This window comes from Pelodiscus sinensis, chromosome 12 (assembly GCF_049634645.1).
Source record: "Pelodiscus sinensis isolate JC-2024 chromosome 12, ASM4963464v1, whole genome shotgun sequence".
In the NCBI taxonomy this organism is placed as follows: domain Eukaryota; kingdom Metazoa; phylum Chordata; order Testudines; family Trionychidae; genus Pelodiscus; species Pelodiscus sinensis.
In genome coordinates, this window is record NC_134722.1 from 37,219,602 (window position 1) to 37,243,166 (window position 23,565).

Consider the following 23,565-nt stretch of genomic DNA (forward strand, 5'->3'; position numbering starts at 1 on the left):
AGAATGAATAAGAATACTTTTTGAATACTGGATTTTTTTTTAAAGAAAAACGTGGATTACCATATAATGCAGGAACAGAGCTTACTTTACTTACACATTTTAATGTGTATAACTTTATTTGAATTTTTCCATAAAATGGCTTCTCTGTAGTCTTTTGTATTTGTTGTCCCGTAACACTGCTGTGCAGTATCTCTCACCCTATTAATTAGTTGACTATATAACTGTAGTCCCAAATGAGCATTGCTATTTTGAAATTTCAGAAACAGTTTTGGCAGGCCAATGGAGCTGCAGGTTTGGCCATTTAATGACACTGTTTCCATGGATAATTGTACATGGTTATCACTTCTGAGAGACTTGTTTCAAAATAGTCATCAGCCAAGTACTACTGTAATACAAATAATTGACCTTTTGTTTTGTAAAAGTCAAAGGATAGGGGATGTATGTTCCCAAAATATAACATTAGAGCTGAAATACTGTTTGCTCCTCCCCCCCCCCCCCATTCGAAGGATCATCGTAATAGCTATCCAAGTTTGTGGCACAGAGCAAAATTAAGTTATTTTTAGTTCCAGTTTAGCAAGAGTCAAACTGATACCTGTAGAAATATATTTAATAATTTACTAATATCTGTCTTCTCTTCTTCCATGTGTCTTCTAACCCTTTTTCTTCCTTTACTCCTCCAGTATTGATTGTGCCGGTATTTTGAAACTCCGCAATTCAGATATAGAGCTCCGCAAAGGAGAGACAGATATTGGAAGAAAGAATACCAGAGTGCGACTTGTGTTTCGTGTTCATATCCCACAGCCTAGTGGAAAAGTCTTGTCTTTACAGGTTGCTTCCATACCTGTTGAATGCTGTAAGTTTTGTAGCAATCTCTTATACACATTTAAAATATCTTAATTACAGTTGCAAAAGCTTTCATTTCCATGTTTCAGTAAAATTTTTAGCACTAGGATAGTAGTATGTATGGCTGTGAAATTATTTTTGAAACTGTATTCATTTACTCTTAAGTACCATCAGTTCACAACAGATACGTTTTAGAGTAGTTGGAACATTGTAGATTTAAATGAAAAATTAAAGTAGTATTAAGGTTTGAGTATGTTAAATAGTGTTAATAAAGAAGTTGTCACCTGTAAAATATAAATTTGGGCAGAGCAAAATTTGTAGTTAATGCATAATTTCATGTTTCTACATAACAGCATCAGTGTTCATTTTGGGTGTTATGTAACAAGTTTGTGTAGGTAAACATCAAAGCATTTATTTTGGGGGAAAATACTAATAAATGGCTTCAGTTAACAGATTCTATGTCCTTATTAGAGACCAAGTAGCAGTGTTTCTAATTCAGTAGTTATTTTTGGTATTCATTTGTAAACTACATGTGAGGGGGAATACCTATGTGGGTCATATAAAGAATCTTAAATAGTTTCTGCTAACAATTGTATTGACCATAAAATAATTCAGAAATACTTTTAAGATCGTTTACTAAACTGAAAAGTGAATCCAATGTATGCAGTTAACTTGTTGAAAAGTTTCATGATTGCTTGCTCTGTCAACCTTTATAGCTTATTTAGTAATATAAGTAATTTTTCTGTAACATACTAACTCAGCTACCCCCTGAAGCTTAGTAATTTTAGTTTCTCAGAATATGCAAGTAGATAAACATTTTCTTTTTTTCTAAAAAAAAAACCCCAAAAAGCTCAGCGATCTGCTCAAGAACTTCCTCAGATAGAAAAATACAGCATCAACAGTTGTTCAGTAAATGGAGGCCATGAAATGGTTATGACTGGATCTAATTTTCTTCCAGAATCAAAAATTATATTTCTTGAAAAAGGACAAGGTAAGTTAACTTTTTTAGTTTTTAAAATAACTGCTGCAATTGTGAATGTTTGTGGTAGATTAATTAAAACCTTTGCATGTTGTAATCTCAAACTTCAGTTCTATCAGTGATCTGTGTCTGAGTTAGCTGTGGCAAATAAAGATTGTACAGCTGCTGTCTCAGGAAGATAATTACAAATCTGCATGTCCCTCCCTGAAAACGTGGCACTCTAGAGAAAGTGCTGCTTACTCATGGCATATAATATGCATTCCCCTTCTCTTGTGAAATATAACAGGAAACTATTTGATGCCTGTTCTAGTTTTGTTGGCTCTTTGAGTAATGAGTTTCCTTTGACCTAATTGCTACTTAGGAATTAGCTGGGGTATCTAACTTTCAGGGGAGGAATTGTTGGGATTCCTTCAAATACCTTTTCCATACAGCTTATCCAGAATACCTTATACAAGTTCTGGGAGAACACTTCATCCAGTTTTCTGGGATCCAAAAAAAATTCACTTCAACACCAGATTTTGTCACTCAGATTACTTAATTTGAGATGCAGCAAGCCAATCCAGGTTGTATGAAAACATCTTGCTCTGTATATGTTTACACATTACATTATATTTACTGTGAATTGCATTATACCTTTTACTTTGCAGGAAACATTGCCTGCATAACACGCACTGTCCATGCTCAACCTAGTCTTTACCTCATTATTTTGTTCTTTGTTAGTAATTGGGTGTTCTTCCTCTTACCTTAGGTGGCTCAGACATTGTTTTTTTAGCCTCCTAAACTGTTTACTTATCTTGTTTAGTAGAAATGTTCTGTTTTCAGCCTAAAGATATAGATGTTTACTACCCTAATTCTATCCACTGAGAAATGAGGTGACCCTTCCATGTCTTAATTACTCATGTCAGGTGAGAGCTCAGCTAAAGGAATAAACATCATAATCAAATTCTTAAGAGAATTAAGAGAATCATGCAAGTATGGTGAACATTTAAGAGTCAATGGATTAAAAATTCTTGGTAATCAAGAATGGTGTCTATGTAAAATATTTTTTTCCAAAATATATATAAGACATCAATAGTTCTTTAAAAATTTGGTTCACGAGTCTTGTCTGTTAAAGTAACTGGAATTAAAACAAAAACAAAAAAAAAACTAATGGTCCTGAGCAGCACCTTAGAAACTAACAAAAATGTAGATAATATTATGAGCTTTTGTGGGCACAACTCCTTGCTCCATTCATCTGAACTGGGCTGTGCCCACAAAAGCTCATGATACTATCTACATTTTTTGTTTGGTCCTGCAGCACCTTAGAGACTTTCATTGTTTTAAAAAATTTTATGTTAAATCTAAGCATATAGATTTGCACATATATATTTGTCTGTGTACACTCTGCATAGCCAGTCAATGCCAAATGTGTGACTAAATCAGTTAAATGCAATATGTGAAATGCTAGATGCTAAAGTGACCACTTCCTCATCTACATACCCAAATTGTGCATGTATATTGGATATTTATTTACTTAAAATATTTTTACCCCATTTCTCTATTTAAAATATTCGAGGTGGCTTACAAATTTAAAAAACACAAAATACAAATAAACACACACACACACACACACACACACACACACACACACACACACACACACGTGTGTGTGTCTCGCCGAATTGCAGCGAGCCCTGCTTGCCAGCTACATTGTCCAGCGATCTGCGCGTGTGCAGATCGCCCGAACCCGGCTCTTCCGGGTTGCAATCTACTTGCCACGGGCGAGTAGATTGCATTATTTGTCGAGCCGTGTGTGTGTGTGTGTGTGTGTGTGTATAAATAAAATTAAACAACGTACGTGTGTGTGTGTGTGTGTGTCTCGCCGAATTGCAGCGAGCCCCCTTGCCAGCTACATTGTCCAGCGATCTGCGCGTGTGCAGATCGCCCGAACCCGGCTCTTCCGGGTTGCAATCTACTTGCCACGGGCGAGTAGATTGCATTATTTGTCGAGCCGTGTGTGTGTGTGTGTGTGTGTGTGTGTGTATATATAAATAAAATTAAACAACGAAACTTCAGAGGGACATAAAACCTGCTAAAAAGATCTCGAGAGGAGACACACGCACAAACTCGAACACCAGTAAAAGCATGAGTTAAAAGGGTGGCTTTAGCCTGATGCTGAAACTATGCTAACGTTGGCGCCTTGTGAATATCCCAAGGAAGAGAATTCCACAGCCTGGGAGCAAAAGTGGAGAAGGCCCTGTTTATGCATAAATGTTAATCTTATATCCATAAGTGGTGCAACACTGAGCAGAATCTCCCCCGCTGACCTCAATCCCCGGGCAGGTTCATATGGGAGAAGACGGTCCTTCAGATACCCCGGACCCAACCCATTTAAGGATTTATTGATCGTAACCAATACCTTAAATTGTGCCTGGAAACATACCGGAAGCCAGTGCAGCTGCCGGAGCACTGGCATAAAGTGCTTCGTATAATGAGTATAGTAATTCCTCATTTAACACGGTAGATACATTTCAGAAAATGATCGTGCTAAGTGAAAACATTTTGTGTGGGGTCAATTTTCCCATTGAAAATAATGAAAAAGGTGGGGGTTGAGTTTCAAGCGGTAGTGTTTTCTCTTGGTGCTGAGTCGTCAGCGTCAACATTAGACCCATGTACTGTACAGTAAAACTCTAAGGCTGCGTCTACATTGGTGCAATCTTGCTACCTGTCTACACTGACCGCGAGTTCTTGCGCAAGTACACTGATGTTCTAATGTATGAAATCAGTGCTTCTTGCACAAGAACTCTGATGCTCCCGCTCAGGAATGAGCCCTCTTGTGCAACTGTTCTCGTGCAAGAGGCCAGAGCAGACAGGCAACATGAATTTCTTGCGCAAGAAAGCCCTATGGTTAAAATGGCCATCAGAGCTTTCTTGCGCAGGAGGGCATCTACACTGGTATGGATGCTATTGCGCAAAAGCACATCTCTTCTGCAAATGTGCATGCCAGTGTAGACGCTCTCTTGTGAAAGAGATTTTGCACAAGAACTCTTACACAAAAGAATTCTTGCACAAGATCATGCCAGTGTAGACATAGCCCAATTGTCCGGTATCCAGTTGTCCAGCATCAACTGGAACCCACAAGTGCTCCGGTCAGCCCTTTTCTCAGCCGGGCTGCTGTGAGCCACATGTGTGCTTGTGGCTCCAGCCTGCACTTGCTAGCAGCTGGCTGCTGACCACAGGCAGCTGCCTTGGGACCAGGACATAAGGTTGGGGGAGAAAGGGGACTGGGTTAGAGCAGGGAGGGGAGGTGTTTGGCTCTGGGGAAGGGAAGGGGAGAAGAGGGGAGGGGAATTGGGTTGGGAGTATGTCCCTGTGATGGGTCTAACAGGACCTGCACTGTGTCCGGCAAATGGGGAACAGTGCAGCGAGCGGCAAACCCTCCACCACTTTGCAGGGAGGCGGGGGAAGCCCCATGCAGCTGCCGGTGACAGGCCAGCTGGGGAAACCCAGCCGCCAGCCTGCAAGCAGGGGCGGAGGAGAGGGGGCGAGGCGTCCACCTCCCTGCAAAGTGGCAGAAGGTTCGCTGCTCGCCGCGCCTTTTCCCGCCCGACCCCCCCCTCGCCAGACGCAATGCGGGTCCTGGCAGACCCGTCACAGCTGTCTTATAGTATCTCCCGGTATGCCAGATTATCGGAAGTCTACTGTATTACTGCTGTTTTCACGATTAATACTGCCACATGAAGTAGTCCACCAGTTGATTTTTTTTCATGTTTCAGGGATGGTTGTGTTATTCAGAAAACGTTCCCTTAAAAAAAAAAAGTGCTATTGCTAAAACGTGTTAAGCGGGCACGTGTTAAATGAGTAATTACTGTGTTAGTTAAAACTTGAGCAGCTGCATTCTGGACCAGATGAAGGTTCTTTAGATGCACCCCTACATAAAGTGCATTACAGTAATCCAGTCGGGATGTAACAAGAGCCTGGATCACTGTGGGCAAGTCATGCTTGTTCAGGAAGGGTCGCAGCTGGCAGATTAGATGAAGCTGCCCAAAGTCGCTCCTGGCCACGGAAGAAATCTGGTTCTCAAATGTTAAAAAAAGGTCCAGGAGGACTCCCAAACTGTGTTCCTATTCTTTTGGGGGAGAGTAACCCCATCTAGAACAGGTTCCATGCCACTTTTCCAAACAGATGGCCTCCTGATCCACAGGGCTTCAGTCTTATCTAGATTCAAGTTCAGCTTGTTTAACTTCATCCAGTCTATCACTGCCTCCAGACACCAGTTTAGATCAGTCACTGCCACTCTTGGTTCTGATGTCACACGGAAATAGAGGTGGATGTCATCTTCATGTTGATGGCACCATCCTCCAAAATTCCTTATAGCCTCTCCCAGCAGCTTCATCTAGATGTTAAGCAGCATAGGGGACAAGATGGAACATTGCGGGACCCCGTAGCACAATGACCACTAGCAGCCCCCTAGTTCCACCTTCTGAAAGCGTCCCGACAGGTAAGACCGGAACCACTGCAGAACAGTGCCTCCAATGCCCAACTCTGCCAGGTGTTTCAGAAGGATACCATGGTTGTTGATATCAAAAGCCGCTGAGATGTCCAAGAGAATCTATCTATCTCCTGGCGTAGGTCATCTACTAGGGAGGCCAAGACGGTTTCAGTTCCAAAACCTGGCCTAAAACCAGACTGAAATTAATCTAAATAATCCATTTCTTCCAAGAAAGCTTGGAGTTGCAGTGCCACCGCCTCCTTGAGTACCTTGCCCAAGAAGGGAATATTAGCAACTGGGTGATAGTTATTCAAATCACGTGGGTCCAGGGAAAGCTTCTTTAAGTAGCAGTTTTATCACTGCCTCTTTCAAGGCGGTGGGAACCATACTAGATCTAAAAGGTGAATTCATAATCCCCGGGGCCCAGCCAGTCATCCCTTTCCGGCTAGATTTAATAAGCCATGAAGGGCAGGGGTCAAGCGAGCAAGTGGTCGGTCGCACTCCTCCAAGCACCTTGTCCACCTCCTCAGTCTGCAATAGCTGAAACTATTCCAAAGGAAAATAATTGGGCCCAGCACTCTCTGTACCCCACTTATGTAGCAGCCAGAGTCCAAATCAGATTGAATGAGAGCGATCTTACCTGTAAAGTGTTTCGCAAACAGATCACAGCGAGGAGCCAAGAGCTCCTCTATTTCATCACGAATGCCAGACTGTAACAAGCCCTGCACCACTCGAAAAAAGTTCCGCTAGACAGCATTGTGCGGATGTGATACGGGTGGAAAAGTAGCTTTTCTTCACTGTCAGCACCACCACAGAGTAAGCTCGCAATTCAGCTCTAACCCACAATTGATCAGACTGGGCTCTAGTTCTCCTCTAGCAGCATTCTAGCTGTTGCACAGACCATTTTGCCGCCATCAACTCCCCAGAAAACCAGGGAGCAAACTTGGTTTGACTGGCCCAAACAGGGCACTTAGGAGCAATCATGTCAACTGCTTGGACTACCTTGATGTTCCATATATTCACTAGGGCATCGACAGGACCATTTGCCAAAATGGCTGAACAGTCCCTCAGGGATCTCAGGAAACCATCCTGATCCATCAGCCTCCGAGGTGGACCATCTTAATTGGTCCCCTGCGTCTGAGGAGGGGAAGATCAACAAATAGTCTAAACTTTACCTGGTAATGATCAGTCCATGACAAAGGGAGTGTAACCACATCCCTTATCCCAAGAACTCTATCACCCCTAATCCAAAAAACTAGTTTGAGCATGTGACCTGCAACATGCATAGGGGCAGTAATTTCTTGGGCTAGTCCTAAGGTCGTCATGGTATCCATAAAATTTCGGGCTGGACCAGACAGGACAACCTCGGTGTGAATATTAAAGTCCCCCAAGACTGAAGCCTCAGGGTCCTCAATGCCAAGTCCAAGACCAGCTCAAGCAGAACATCTGCTGTACAGCAGGGTGGACGATATACAAGTAGAACACCCAACCTAACCTAGCCACCCAAAATCAGGCACAAACTCTCGAGTCTAACACTTGGTTAGACCAAAGCCCTTACCACTGAGATGGCATCCCGATAGACAGTCACCACCCCACCTCCCCAACCATCGGGCCACGGCTGGTGTTGTACCGAGAACCCAGCCGGGCACAATTAGGAAAGGTCACAGTCTCCCTCCACTCCCAGCCAGGTCTCAGTGATACATGCGAGGTCAGGCCCTTCATACAGGATTAAATCATGAATGACAGCTGTCTTGTGGGATACCAACGTGGCATTCAGCAGCAGCACCCTCAGGGCTGATGACCAGGTGTTAAGATTCCCAGACTTATTGTGTCTGGGAACAAGACCAGAACAAGGAATAGCACATAACTGTCTAAACCTCATTCCCATTCGCTGGCCAGACAGGATGTTACTGCTATATCTTCCCCTACCTGTCACAACTGCCACAATGCTGTCTGAACCTGCCCCCTTAGCCACCCCATCTGTGCCAAAGCACATAATGAAAAAAAGAGAATAAACACAATCCTTCCTTGACCTTCAGTGTGGGCAGGTAAGGGGAACTTCCTCTCACCAAGAACCCTCCCCTACCCTCCTTGCTCTCACCAGGGACTGAATAGGCCACCACACAACCAAGTGTCCTGCTCTCACCAGCACACACAAACACACTGAAAAATTATACTATATCACACAAAACCATCAGCACCACAGCACACACCCTCTCCCTCAGTCTGCCCTGATGGGTGCCCCCAAAGCGCAGCCCCCTTTCGCTTGCCTCTTCAGAGTGGCCCGCAACCAGCGGCAGCCTCCTGACTTTAAGCCCGCCTCTGGTAATAGCTTCAGGCAACACCTGCAGTCGAAAGTTCTTAGTCCTAACGGGGCAGGCCTCCTGGGAGAGAGGTTAGTCCTTGTTCCCAGCCCTCACCCTTCTCCCCTCCTTCTTTGAATGCATAAGGAGTCAAGCAAATGTATGAGTACCTAAAAATATGATCTTGCATTTACCATACATATACACAATATATTTATTCTCTCTCTTAACTGGTGTACAGAACAATAAAGATGATACTTTTGTGGGAATTCAGTGCACATGAGGACAGTTCATGCCCCCTGCAGATTTTATTTTTTCACAAAAATACATTCTGCCAGAAAGGCTCTGTAATTACACCTTTTTCCCAGTAGGGGCATCAGTGGTGCCAGAAAAATGGGTAGTTGGCTCAGCCAGCCATGGATAGAAAAGGAGAGTGCCTTGCCTATGTAGCCAGGTGAAGAGTCATGGAGTATGGGGGGGTGGCCAGTGTAGGATTCATAAACTGGGATTTAGAAGTGCTAGTGTGGGAGGACTGGCTGGAGCGCAGAAGTTAGTAGGTTGACAGAATTGAACTAGAGGCTGATTGGGATTGAAGGTTCACATGGGCCGAGTTGGCTGGTGGGTGGGTGTGTGTGGGTGTGTGTGCGCACGTGCAGAATTGGTACAAGTGCAGAGATGGATGGTAGGAGAAGATGTCTGAGCATAATGGGGTAGGGCAGTGACACAAGGGATGAGGCAGATATGCATGACCGAGAGAGTCTAGGGTAAGCCAGGGTCTACATGGGATAGGCTCCCTAACAATCCCTCCCACGAACCCCCCAAAAACCTGTTCCATATTCCATCTTACTATAGCAACGGCCTTCCAGAGTCTTACCGAGGCTCTTTACCTCTCCACCTCCATTACACTATCTCATCCAAGCCTTTACCTTGCTTATGAGGAGTGCAGGAAATATGTTACTCTGTTGTAGTTTAAAATGAAATATTACTCAGTTCTATATTAATATAGTTCTAGCAAGGAATCTGTTTGTCAAAAACGTTCAGGAAATTTCTGTCAGTATTGTTACAGACATACTTAACAGGTACAGGCAGTCCCCGGGTTACGTACAAGATAGGGACTGTAGGTTTGTTCTTAAGTTGGATTTGTATGTAAGTCGGAACTGGTACATATTGTAGGAGAAACTCTAGCCAAACATTTCTCCAGAGCTCAGTTTTATTCTCCCACACCTCACTTCCCTCAGTCCTTTATTCTCAAGCTGAGGTGTCTGCTGAGAAAAGCCGCTCCGCGTCTCCCTGGTCTGTTGGGGGGGGGGGAAGGGCGCTAGCTTCGCGTCTCCCTGGTCTGCTGATGGGAAGCAGCTAGTGCGGGGTTGCCTCACCCAGTTTGTAAGTAGGGATCCGATGTAAGTCGGATCCATGTAACCCGGGGATTGCCTGTATTTTGAAAAAAAATTACCAAAATAATTGAAACAGGTGTGACTATTCTGTTTGACAAATTTAGTAGAGTTTTAAAATATTGTATGCAAAATTTTTAATTTTTGTGGAGAAAAACCACTTTGTCAAATACATGTGTCACAGATGCATCTGACAAAATGGTTTTCCCCATGAAAACTTAAGCCCAAATAAATGTTAGTCTTTAAAGTGCTACAGGACTCCTCAGTTGATTCCCAGTTTGCGCCGGGTCCCGGACACTGTGCCTTTGCTTTTTAAACGTATTAAGAGCTTCCAGGCAGCTCTCTTAGGGAATCTTACTTAGTTTTGCAAATCTTTTCTTTGATATGAGCTTTATTTTGGGCTCTAGGGAGGCTGTATTAGGCAACAATTTTGCTTCCCTGCTTAGCCTTCCTTGCCACCCTGCAGCCCCCAGCAAAAAAGGAGGGCATTGCTTAAACATTCATATGCTAGGACATAGGGATGTTAAATATCAGTAAATTGAATAGTCTATTAACCTCAAGAATTTTTATCGGTTACTTGACTATTCTATAGTCCCTGAGCGTGGATCCAGCAGCTGGTGTGCTCTTGCTCCACTACTGAGGAGCCCCCGGCCATTCTGCACAGATGCCTCTGTATCAGAGGCAGCAGCACGGGGCAGCAAGTGGGAGCTTGTCAGTGCGGGGATCAAGTTTTAAAAAAACAGCTGCTGCTTCTGATTTGGGGGGTGGGGGGTGACTGAGCTCCCAGATCCAGAACTGAACTGGGCTGCCTGCCTGCTGAGCTCCTAATACTCTTTAAATGCAGAGCCACAGCGGGGTAAGTCCCAGACCCTGCATGAGCCAGGACTGAGCCAGGCTGCTGGTCAGCCTGCTAAACATTTGCTGGCAAGGGAGGGGGGAAATGTGTGTGGCCTATAGCATTAACTGATGTTTTGATGATCATAAGATCAACATAAGAACAGCCATAGCGGGTCAGGCCAAAGGTTCATCTAGTACAGTTTACTGTCGGCCGACAGGGGCCCTAAAGGGAATGAACACAGCAAGCAATCATCATGTGATCCCTCTTCTGTCATTCATTTCCAGACAAAATGGTTATCAGTTTATCCATTAATCGACTATACTATTGCATCCCTGCTAGAACATAGAAAAGGGACACCTCTTTTTTTTTTTTTTTACACGTTCAATTTTTTTCTTCAAATCAGTTACACAACTTACACAGTAAATACAGTATATAGTTATGTTTTTGCAGGGAACATTACTTGAAATCTCATCAACTGAAAAGTCGCTTCAGATACTATATCTGTTCCTGTGTCTCAATACTGTTTGATTTTTACCAACTCATTTTCTTATTTTACAAATATTTCTTTCCATGTTTGCTCTGTTTGATATCCACACAAACAATAAGAATGATTGAATAGTAACTGGACAAAGTCATCTGTGATGCCAGAGGTTTTCTAAATCCTTTTTGGTTAATTGTAGGTTGTTTTGTTGAACTATGGGTTGGATCTTAGCATTTATTATAAATGTTTTTATAAGTGTTTTCTTAAGAAATTTGAGTTTCTTAAGAAATTTGAGTTTAACATTACCTATTCATATTTGTTCCCAGGTAGAGAATATATGATGAGGTTATACAGGTGATATGGAGGATTGGGAAAGCATGTAAATTGTATAGTTAGTGTTACTTACCTCTTATAGGCCTTTCTTTGTTGCTATTTAACTTATGAACTGAAAAGGTAAATTGATAATTTAAGGATTCAAGTAGAATTTTACTAATATGCATTCTGAAACTGACATCAAAGTTAATGCTGCAAAGAATATATTGAAAGATGGCTTTAAGTAATTTTATAAGTAAATACAGTAATTGCGGTTTTCACCTTTGGTTGCTTTGCAGGGACTTCCCCCGCTTTGCTCCCACAGAGTATAATAATCCCTATTAAGAATTAAAAAATATCTTGGCATTTTCCCAGTGAAACTAATATAGACTTTGAAAACACATTACTCAGTAGAGATGAGTCAAGAGGTCATATCTTCCTCTAGTCTCGTATATGGAAGATGTTTCACACTGATGTCAATATGATAAAACTTGAATTCATTGAGGGTACATTTACTGACAAAGACACCGTCAGTAAGACAAAATACTCAATCCCTTAAAGATGCATATAAGTTGGCTCCGTCTTACATTAGCTGCAATGGGGTTTGGTGGTTATATGCTGTTGGACTTTTTCTCTCCATGGCCATAAAAAGACTTTGATGTATAAAGTGCCTTTACTTCATTTAAAACTTCAGATCAAGTTTTCACATTTTTTCGCTAGTAATTTGGTCTTTTCTGCATATGAACAAACTTAAATTTCCTTTTCTTGGGCATTCTGGACTACTCCTTTGGCTAGTTGCTCCTCATTCTCCAGTTAATATGCAACTAAAATCAGATGTTACACAAAATAGTTTTGGTTAAGCTTCCAAGAATTTTTTCAACCGATCAGGGCATAAGAACATAATATAAATTCTCTGTTTCTGCCTACATGGATATTGTGCCTTGTCTTCAATAGGCTGTCTAGGGAAAGATGAACAATTTGGCTGTTGTACAGGACTTGAATTTTCTCTAAATGTCTTTCGGTTTCCATCTTTAATATGCAAACAATATGCTTACCCGGTTAGCCAGTTAAATGGGATTTTATATCTCTAGCCTCCATTACAGGTAAAGTTTCATATTAGTAGTTTGATTACCTCTTTGGCATCTTCAGCCTTGATATTTTCTTTCAATTTATGTGTTATCTCTGTCAGTACTCCATTTTTAGCATTGTGCACAATTATAAGGTTTCATAATTCAATTTATTAAAAAAAAATCTCTGCTGTGCTTTTGGCAACAAAACTAATTTATACAAAATAGGGCGTGGCACCCTATAGCACTCATGCTGTAAGTGGCATTCAAGCCGATTTTCTGTGGCATGCAGGGCAGGAGCTCACCCCCACGAGCCTCAGGATTGCGGCGAAGCTGCAGGCTGGAACACCAGCTCCAGATTCCTGCTGGGAGGGAGGAACGGGAGGCAGCCACATGGCATGACATAGGAGCTGTGGCAGCCCAGTAAGACCCTGCACTGAGCTCCATGTCCCTGGGATTGCCCCTGCCCGGCCTGGGCATGCAGCTCCCGGGAGCTAAGGGGTTAACCTCCCCACCTCTGTGCTACAGGTTCTGCCTCCTGCCCTGGGAGGAAGCGGAGCTGGGGCTGCTCTGGAGATCAGGGCTGGGTGGATGGTCACGTGGGATGCCGGAGCCTGGGATGCACTGCTTCTTCCATGAGCTATGTGCAAGGCTGGGTAGCCCCTTCCACAGCATCCGTTGCACCTGACCAGGCTGGAACCAGCTCCTGGCTCCACCCACCCCAGCTCCAGAGCTGCAGCCTGCAGGTGAAGGGTGAGCCTAGGCAAAGGGCTAGGCTGGGCAGAAAAATGATTCTGGCCCCTCCGCACCCCAGCACTGCTCTCAGGGGGCTGCAAGGCCCAATGCTGCTTCCCTGCCAGTGCGTGCTATTGGGTCACAATGATGTGAGGGCAGGAGGGGAGTGAAGAAGGATCAGGGGGCAGCTGTTGCATTCAGGGGCATGGGATGATCAAGCTGGGGGGAATCATGGAGCTGAGGGTAGTGAGGCTGGAGCAGAGGGAAGATGTGAGCGGGGGGGGGATACAATTTTACTTTGCAGAAGCTGCAATTTCCTTTACTCCCCATTTCTTTACCACCCTTGCCAATTAGCTATTTGGCTGCATTCTCACCCATTGACTTTTTCTGTGTTACTTCCCCACTCTCCCACCCCCAAACTCTTTCTCAATCCCCACCCCCACCTCCAGCCACCAACCTCCCCTCCAGACCCTGCCCTCCTCACTCCGTCCTGCACTCCCCTTCCTGCTCAGATCCTGCATCCTTATCCCACTTACTGGCATCCCTGTCGCACACACTGAACCCCTCATTTTTATTCCCATCCCAGGACCTAAGGGGGTCCACAAAATTCACTAACTCTGGAACTCCAGAAAAGTAAATCTGGCCTATGGGAAGCCCTGAACTTCAGCCTTCCCTGTCCCTTCCCTTTCCCCTGTGATGCTGGAGAGGCAGAAGAGTAAGATTTCTCAGATGGGGGTAGGGATATAATAGTGTAGTAGACTAACCAATAAGCAAAAGCTTATAGGTAATGCTATAGATTACACACATTTCTCTCTCTCCCCCCTCCCCCCCCCCGGCCCAGGCCAGTAAATTTCTTTAGCAGACTGGTCTAAGGATGTGATGGAGTAGTCGAGTATATGATAAGCAGGAGGTATCGGGTAGCACTATCGACTACTTCAGGGGTGGCCAACCCATTTAACAAATAGAGCTGAAACATCCAGAAATGCAAAGAGCCACACCAGAATTGTCGAGACTCCTCCCCACCCTCCAAAAAGGAGGCTTCCCCTTTAAGAAACAAGCTTATGCTTTTTGGCTCCTATTGACAGCTGATCATCTCCTCCTTCCCCCTGGCACTCTGCACTCTTAAAGGGACAGAGAGCAGCTGGCTTGCAAAGACGCTGGCTCAGTCTCTGCTCCCCACCAGGTTTTAGGACAAACCTCCCCTGAGCTGCCACTCTGCATTATTTAAGGGACTGAGCAGCCAGTTCCACACGTCTCAGCACAAGCCCCTCTGCACCCCCTCCCTGCTACCACTCTGCTTTCTTAAAGGGACAGAGCAATCGGTTCCAGTCTCAGCACAAGCCCCCTTCCCTCTCCCCGCTGCCACGCCACATTCTTAGTGACAGACCAGCCAGTCCCATCAGTCTAAGCACAAGCCCTCCCTCCTGCTGCTCTGCATTATTAGGGACAGGGGAGCCTGAGTGCAAAGATGCTGGCTAAGGCCTGGTTGCCCACCTGCATCCCAGCCTGACAGCCAAGGGAAGTCCCCGCTGCTTATGCTGACCATATGGCCCTTAAAATCTGAAACAGTCTCGAATTTTAATGACCTGTCCCAGTTCCCTGAGCAGCTCTGAAATGTCCCGGAAAGTCCCCCACACTCCAAACAGATCTAAAAGCGGCTGTGCAGCTGATTCTCCTTCCTCCTCTTCTCCCGTCCCCAGCTGATGGAATATAGGAGTCAGGGACACTTCCCAGGCTTTCCCTGCATGTGGGGATCCATCCAATAGCAGCAGCAAGAGGTGTTGTCTGTTAAGAGCGTGGAAAATGAGTAAGTGGCTGGGCCATAGGATAAGCAGCGGGGGCGGGGGGGAGGGGACTGTGAAGAGCGGCCGGAGGGCCAAAGAGCAGCCGAGCTGAGGTTTGGGGGAAAGGGCGTTCCGGGAAGCCCAGTATGGTGCGCAGCAGCAGGGGACCTGAAATGACCTCCTCTTATTTGGAAAAATCCCTCATCTGGGACCAGTCACGTCCAGAGGGTGTCAGATCAGCGAGGGCTAACCTGTACCCCCGAAGTCTGCTCCTGCATCCATCGTTGCTCTTGCACCCTCCCTCCTGGCCACACACTGCGTCCTCCTTTGCTCCGTCCACCTGGCCAAACACCCCGCTCCCAGCCTGCTTCTGTACTTCCTGCCACCCAGACCTCACAACCTCTCCCTCTTCTGCCCCCCACCTCCCTCCCAGATCCTGCACCCCATCCCTATCCCACTGTCTGGCAGCCCTGTCCTGCATACTGAACCCCTCATTTTTGTCTCAACCCCAGAAACTAAGGGTGCTTCATAAAATCCACCAGAAAAAGTAAATCTGACCTAAGGGAAGCCCTGAATATCAGTCCTCCCTGTTCCTTGCCCTCGCCCCTTGGAGCTGGAACGCCAGTGTGAGATGTCTCAGTTGGGAGCCATCTTAGTGAGGGTTGCTTTGGGAGTTATTTTGCTTCTCACTTGTGTGGTCCCCAACTGATTTTTCTGTGGATCAGTGGTCCCTGACCCCAAAAATATTCCCCACCCCACCATAAATAAAGAAAACATTGAAAACTTTTATGTTGGACATAAAATAATCTTTAGTTTAATTAAAATGAAGTTTGATAAACTAACTTGAGGAAGTTAAAACACTCAATCTGCCCTTAAATTAAATTAAATGCCTGAATCAAACCATTCTCCCTAGCTGCAGCACTAGCAAAATGGCTCGGGTGTAATTAACGGTGAGTTTCCATTAGCAACTTGTGGGCGGCAGAAAAGTTTGCATTGACCCATGTGGTCCCCAGGGTGTGCAGTGGAAAGAGCCCCTGCTGCCGTCCCGGGAGAGAGGCATGGCCCAGGGCAGAAAGGTTAAATATTGGCACGCCACTTTGTAAAGGTTGCCGACCCCAAATAAAAAACTTGCCTAAAACTGTTATATATGACTGATAATTAAAGGTCTGATTCTGCAAGTAATCTGGATGTGAATAGCTTGACTGACACATGTAAAACCATGGTAGTCAATGACACTTCTTATACGATTGAAGTAACTTTGTTGCATATATATGGGCAAAAGTGGTCCTACCTTTCAACAGAAATATAAGAATATGACTTTTGTCTAATTTGTTATAGACATTGAGAAGTCACTAGCTCTCTAATGCTTATGATTTAAGTGAAGGCACTCCAACTCATTAGCCATGTTGAAAGTGATTATAATTATATTTGTGCACCATGACACAACTTAAAATCAACCTTTCAGTTTTCTGCTGGTATTGTATGCTATTTGTGTAGTTGGAACTCTGGTTTTTTTTTTTTTTTTTTTGTCTTCTAGCAAAAGATGATGATGTATTTTATATGTGGTGTTTGTGTTCACGCACATACTTCTGGAATTAGAAATATTAATTTATTTTGATAAATATAAATATCTCTAGATTAAATATGTCTGTATAATAAGAGTATTTATATTACAAGTATCAGTATTTTTTCATTAGTGTATTTTTATAAATATATTTAAACAGATTTTAATTACTCCATATAAATTAAATAGAATGGGCCAGTTACGTTGCTGATGTTAAATGACACAATACATTAACCCTAATTCACATCAGCTAAGGAAGTAACCATTAAATTTTACAATTTATCTTCACTTACCTGGATATTTTAAATCATAGTGGAAACTCTGAATTTTCACCATCTGTTTAAAGAATATCGGTGTTAAGAACTTTGACGATTGTTCAACTCACAATATTATCTATGCAGAAATCCTTAGTGAAATAGATTTGTTTGGAACAGAAACTTTGATCAGATTTCATTAACGTATATAAAGAGCTTTGGATGTTTCCAACAATAAGAACATTTAAGAATTTTAGAATCTGTTTCCAGTTAACTCTGCAATATCATCTCTTAAATTAATTTAAATATTTTGAATTGCATTCACTCTCAAAGTATTTCAGAAAATGCTTTTTTGACTTGAATTTCTTGTAAACTTTATTTCTCTCAACAGATGGACGACCTCAGTGGGAAGTAGAAGGGAAAATAATTAGGGAGAAGTGTCAAGGGGTGAGAATCTTTTGTTCTTTTGAAAGTTGTTTTTTAAGTAATAAATTAGTCTTGATTGTCATGTTTTTCAGTTTGTACTTCTAGTGTAAATTATAAGTAGGATATATGAACAAGTTTTGCAGTTTGCTTACTTCATTTGAAGACTTACTCTGAATTGTTAGAGTATAAAGCATTCATTATGTTGCTGCTTTCTAAGAAAATGAAATTATAACCTTATTTGAAAAAATTAGAAGGGGAAATTTAGAATAATTGTCAATGTGAGAAGTAATTGTCATTGCATATAACATTTAGACTGTCTACACTTGTAGATTCTTGCACAAGAACAGCTGTTCTTCTTCAGTGTGTCCACACTGCCCGCCCGTTCTTGTGCAAGAAGATTTACAGTAAAGCATAGTAAAAGAGGGCTTCTTGAGCAAGAGCTATGCTCTTTTCTAACAAGCGTAAGCACTCTTGCACAAGGGGTTTCTTGTGCAAGAAAGCCCTATGGCTAAAATGGCCCTCAGAGCTTTCTTGGGCAAGAGAGCATCTACACTGCCATGGATGCTCTTGCACAAAAGCACATGGCAATGTGGACGTGTTCTTGCGCAAATGTTCTTGCACAAGAACCCGCCAGTGTAGACGTAGGCTTAGTATCTGCTTCTAAGGCATTCATATACAGGCAGTCTCCGGGTTACGTACAAGATAGGGACTGTAGGTTTGTTCTTAAGTTGAATTTGTATGTAAGTCGGAACTGGTACATATTGTAGGGGAAACTGTAGCCAAACATTTCTCCAGAGCTCAGTTTTATTCTCCCACACCTCACTTCCCTCAGTCCTTTATTCTCAAGCTGAGGTGTCTGCTGAGAAAAGCTGCTCCGCGTCTCCCTGGTCTGCTGGGGTGGGGGGGCGCTAGCTTCGCGTCTCCCTGGTCTGCTGGGGGGAAGCAGCTAGTGCGGGGTTGCCTCACCCCGTTTGTAAGTAGGGATCCAATGTAAGTCGGATCCATGTAACCCGGGGACTGCCTGTACTCGTTAAGGTAAATTTAAAAATACATGTATGTATTTTTAAATAAAAATATAATCTCTAAAATATGCAAAAAATGTCTCCCACATTACACGTGTTAAATTATATTGTTATATTTCTGCTTTAATGTTTAGAAGAGGCATGAATAGCCCTACCAAATTTATGGCCATGAAGATTGCATTATAAACCATGAAAACTGGTCTCCACCCATGAAATCTGATCTTTTGGGTACTTTTACCCTATGCTATACAGATTTAATGGGAAAGACTAGTGTTTCTAAAACTGGAGGTCCTGACCCAGAGTGTGTTGTGGGAAGGGGAGGGAGACTGCAGGGGGGCCAAGGTTATTTTAGGGAGATTGCAGTATTGCCACCCAAATTTATTTCTGTGCTACTTTGAGCTGGGCGGGGGAGTGGAAGAGTCACAGCTATTGATTTAACTATTGACTTCAGGACCCAGCAATGCAGAATTAAGGGGCAATACCATACTATGCCATCCTTATTCCTGCATTGCTGCGTTCAGAGTTGGATGTGCAGAGAGTGTGGAAGCAGACTGAGGGCTAAACTTGGTTGGCAGTAGTGCAGAAGTAAAGGTGGCAATACCATACCATGGCATCTGTTCTGTGCTACTGCTGGTGGCAGTTGTGCCTTCAGAGCTGGGATTCCAGCTAGCAGCTGCTGTTCTCCAGCTGCTGAGCTCTGAAGGCAGCAGCACTGCCAACAACAACACAGAAGAAAGAGTGTAGCAATACTGCAAACCCCCTCCACATAAACACACTAACATACACCACTACTTTTTGGGTCAGCACCCCTATAATTAAACACTGTGAAATTTCAGATTTAAATAGCTGAAGTAATGACGTATTGTTTTGTGAAATTGACAAAACTGGACTATGAATTTGCTAAAGTGCTACGCATGAAGCAATAGCTACACTGAACTAAAAATCCCCATTTGAGTTAGCATTTCAGCCAGCACTCAAGCAGGATTCTTTAACAGATGTATTCATTTATATTTTAAAAGTAACGCTATCTTGTTTCAACTTTAATTTAGGCTAACATTGTTCTTGAAGTTCCTCCATACCATAACAAAACGATTACAGCTGCAGTCCAGGTGCAGTTTTATCTTTGCAATGGGAAGAGGAAAAAAAGCCAGTCTCAACGTTTTACATATACACCAGGTACACACAGCTACTGTATCTTACTACAAGCTAGTTAATGAGTACTCAAATTTTAGTAATTATTTAAAAGTGTATTTCATTGATACTATGCAAAATACGTTCCCTTTGACAAGCAGATGTAACTTTTTTCAATTCAGTTTCTGAATTGCCTGTTAAGAATTTGTCTAATTTCATGGCAAAAATTTAAATCCAATATAGCAGTGTGAAATAATTCTATAAATATGGTTAAAATTTTCTGTTTTAGCAATTTTTTAGAACATTATTTAATTACTTTATTCCTGTAGCTTCTTGGCCATATGTAGTGTGGTTCACTTTTTTTTCTCATGATTTTGTTCTGTTTCCAATTAGTGAATTCTAGGAGCACAGTCAGAGAAATAGTTCATTTTCAGTTTATAGCACTCCAGTCTCTCTCTCAGTAGTTAAAATACAGCTCTGAACTTCAGATGAGAGAGAGGAAAAATATGGACGCCTTGTGGTGTGGCGAGAGCTAATCTTGAAACTTTATCAGAATGACATGCTGACATTGACCTGTCTTATAGTGTCTTTGGTATTGGGGAAAACTGCAGGATATTTATTGTTTTTTGGATGACTTTTCAAGTGAATTTAAAGTTCCTAACAGATTGTAAAGAGCAGTCAGGAATTCATCAAGAACCAGTAATAATCGTAAGGGAGAGTTCTCTTCAGAGTTGTTGAAATTATGTGGAATTGTAGGACTTGACATACATAATTTATATATCAGAAAACTAATGAATATTCTTAACAGGCACAGTAGACTGACAAAATCCAATTTCAATTATTATTTTATACCAGTTGCATGTTTTGTGCCTTTACGCATAATTAAACAGTGTATATACAATTATCTGGATAACTATGCATGAATTAGATTTATCACTGCAATGGCAAAAGTTTTGAACAATATTTAAAGTTACTTCAGCACATTTTTTGAAAGAATGTCAGCTGCTTGAAAATATTCTTTAACTCGAAGTAATCATAAGTTGTTCCTTTCCTGAAAAAGCTACTGTTGAAATATTGGAATGAGTAATGGAACATACTAGCTTAAAATGTGTCCAAAATAAAAAGGAAGTGAAGTTATAACTGAAGCTATATTATGGCAACCCTTAACACCCACTTGAAGGGTTTCCTGTTTTCATTTTAACATGCGTGCTGCTGTAAGCCCGTAATTGATTGGTACAGGTGTTCGCAGGAAAAAAGTGTTGAGCTTATAAGTAACAGCCCCTGATTATTGCTTAACCATGGCCTTTGGCTTAAAAAGGAAGCGGGGGACTCAAATTATTGAAAAATGTATCAACCTTATAAGTTCTGTGGCTGATTTAAAAAGAACCTAGGAGCTAAAAGGAAATATGAAATAAATATGTAGGCATGGTAATAAGCAATGCAGGGAGAGATTGTACACTCTTGCTTTTTGCATTAAAAAAATTGCCTGCATACATCTATACATGAGACATTCCCCTTTGTCAGTGGAACTTTGGAAAGGTTTGATTGCTAAAATAATATTCATGCACTTTTGTAGTACTTAGCATTTTTCAGTGCAGACCAAAGTAGGTTTGTTGGGGGAGGGTGATTGGTTTGGGGTGGTTTGTTTGCGTATGTATTGCTATATAATAAATGTACTTGCAGAATTTGAGGAGTGATCCAGGGCAAGGAAACTCGAGTGCCATTCGAATCCAAATGAATAGAGAACTTTCTCCCCTTGTTCCTTCAGGCAGAAAGACTCCTCAAAATAGATGCCTCTATTGGGCCCTCGAAGTTAATCTCATCTGATGTGTACATTGAATTCCAGTATCCTCACTTAGGTCCACAAATACTTTCTTGAAAGCTAATTTTTTATTCCTTTAAGGTAAAAAATTACCTACTTGAGGAAACCACTTCTGAGCTTTACCTCTTCTTTGAGTGATTGCTCATGTCCGTTCCATGTAGGTGTGCGCACACAGCATGCACGCGTTGGAAATTTTTCCCTTAGCAGTACCCGTGGGGCCAACAGGCTAGCAAGTTAAAGTATGGATTGAATAAATGGATTGTAGGGTGGATAGGAAGTTGGCTAGATTGTTGGGCACAACGGTTAGAGATTGACAGCTTGATGTGTGGTTGGCAGTCGGCAGCCCTTAGAGCTGGGCAATCCAGGCCTAGGTCCAGGGTGCTGCAGCTAGGGGGTGCCGTAAAGGGTTCTTACCCTGCCGCTCCCCTTTGGCTCTTTTTTCCTTCTGGCTGGCTTTTTTCTTCCTGCCTAGGCCCAGGGCGCTGCAGCTTTACCCTCCCTCCTCCCAGCCACGTGGTAGGAGCACCTGTGCTGGCTTCCTGCAGGCGGGGAGGAGGCTCATGGAGAAGAAATGCTGCCCCTCCCACTCACCCAGCTGGGGGAACAGCAGCTGGTTGTCCATGGAAATGTTTGCATTGAGCCGGATGGGCCACGGGCCAAAAAGTTTGAGAACCATTGGCATAAGTTGAGTGATACTGGGCAGGAAGTGGTAGGCACACTGGGAATGCAAGGGCTGGAGCTGCAGATGGGAGGGAAATGCAAGGGCTGGGGTGAAGATGGTATTGTGCAGAGGCTGGGGTGAAGGTGACAATGTTAGAATTAGGGACACAGTTTAGGAGTTAGGGTGAAGGAGAGGCAGGAGTTAATGGCAAAAGGGGCAAAGGATGGGGGTCCAGGAGTGGGGGAGCCAATGGCAGCCAAGGGAAATGGGGGAGGCACCATGCCTGGGGTGGGGTGAGGCTCAGGAGTGTCAACATACAAGTTCACTAGGGTGCCATTTTCCCTAAGGCTGGTCCTGGCCATTGGTATCAAGCTGCGTGCCTCAAGGGTCGGTTTTGTGGCTAGTTTTGTTCAACATTTTTATTGATGACCTGGACAATGGGATGGATTGCACCCTCAGCAAGTTCACAGATAACACTAATCTAGGTGGAGAGGTAGATAGGTTGGAGGGTGGGGATAGCATCCAGAATGACCTAGACAAAATGGAGGATCGGGCCGAAAGAAATCTAATGAGGTTCAGCAAGCACAAGAGCACAGTCCTGCACTTGAAACAAAAGAATCCCAAGCATGGCTACAGGCTGAGGATCTGTTGCCTTAGAAGCAGTGCAGCAGAAAGAATCCTGGTGATTATAGTGGATGAAAAGGTGGCTGAGTGAACAGTGTGCCCTTGTAGCCAAGAAGGCTAATGGCATATTAGGTTGCATTAGTACAAGCATTGCCAGAAGATCTAGAGAAGTGATTTTTCTCCTCTATTTGGCACTGGTGAGGCCACATCTGGAGTACTGCATCCAATTCTGGGGCCCCCATTACAGAGAGGATGTGGATGCATTGAAGAAAGTCCAGAGGAGGGCAACAAAAATGATTAGGGGGCTGGAACACATGACTTACAAAGAGATTCTCAGGGATTTGGGCTTATTTAGTCTTCAGAAGAGGACAATAAAGGGGGATTATAAAGCAGCCTTCAACTACATGACGGGGAGTTCCAAGGAGGATGGAGAGAGGCTGTTCTCAGTGGTGGCCGATGACAAAATGAGGAGTAATGGTCTCAAGTTGCAGTGGGGGAGGTCTAGGTTGGAAAAACTGTTTTACTAGGAGGGTGGTGAAGCACTGGAATGGGTTACCTAAGGAGGTGGTGGAATCTCTTTCCCTAGAGGTTTTTAAATCCCAGCTTGACAAAGCCCTGGCTGGATTGATTTAGATGAGGTTGGACTCGATGACCGGGTTGGATTTGCTGGCTCATTGACTTTGCTAGTGGGTTCCATTCTGAGCTGCCAGCAATCTTTGCCTTCTGTACTGCAGATGTTGCTGGACCAGAGTGTCCTGGACCACAGAGGTTTAACCTGTAGTATATTTAAGTGCAACAATATGGTCAGCACTAATAGACAGAGAACATAGTAAATAAATAAATCTCTATGAGAAGAT

The 23,565-nt window shown here is 43.2% G+C and overlaps 1 protein-coding gene across 1 annotated transcript in view; it reads left to right on the top strand.

Moving 5' to 3' along the window:
- NFATC3 (nuclear factor of activated T cells 3) overlaps positions 1–23,565 on the top strand; it is a 156,029-nt gene that overhangs the window by 90,145 nt on the left and 42,319 nt on the right. Inside the window, 4 exon segments of the mRNA XM_075940320.1 lie at positions 681–853; positions 1,694–1,834; positions 17,414–17,469; positions 19,520–19,646. Coding sequence (XP_075796435.1) covers positions 681–853; positions 1,694–1,834; positions 17,414–17,469; positions 19,520–19,646 — 497 coding nt within the window.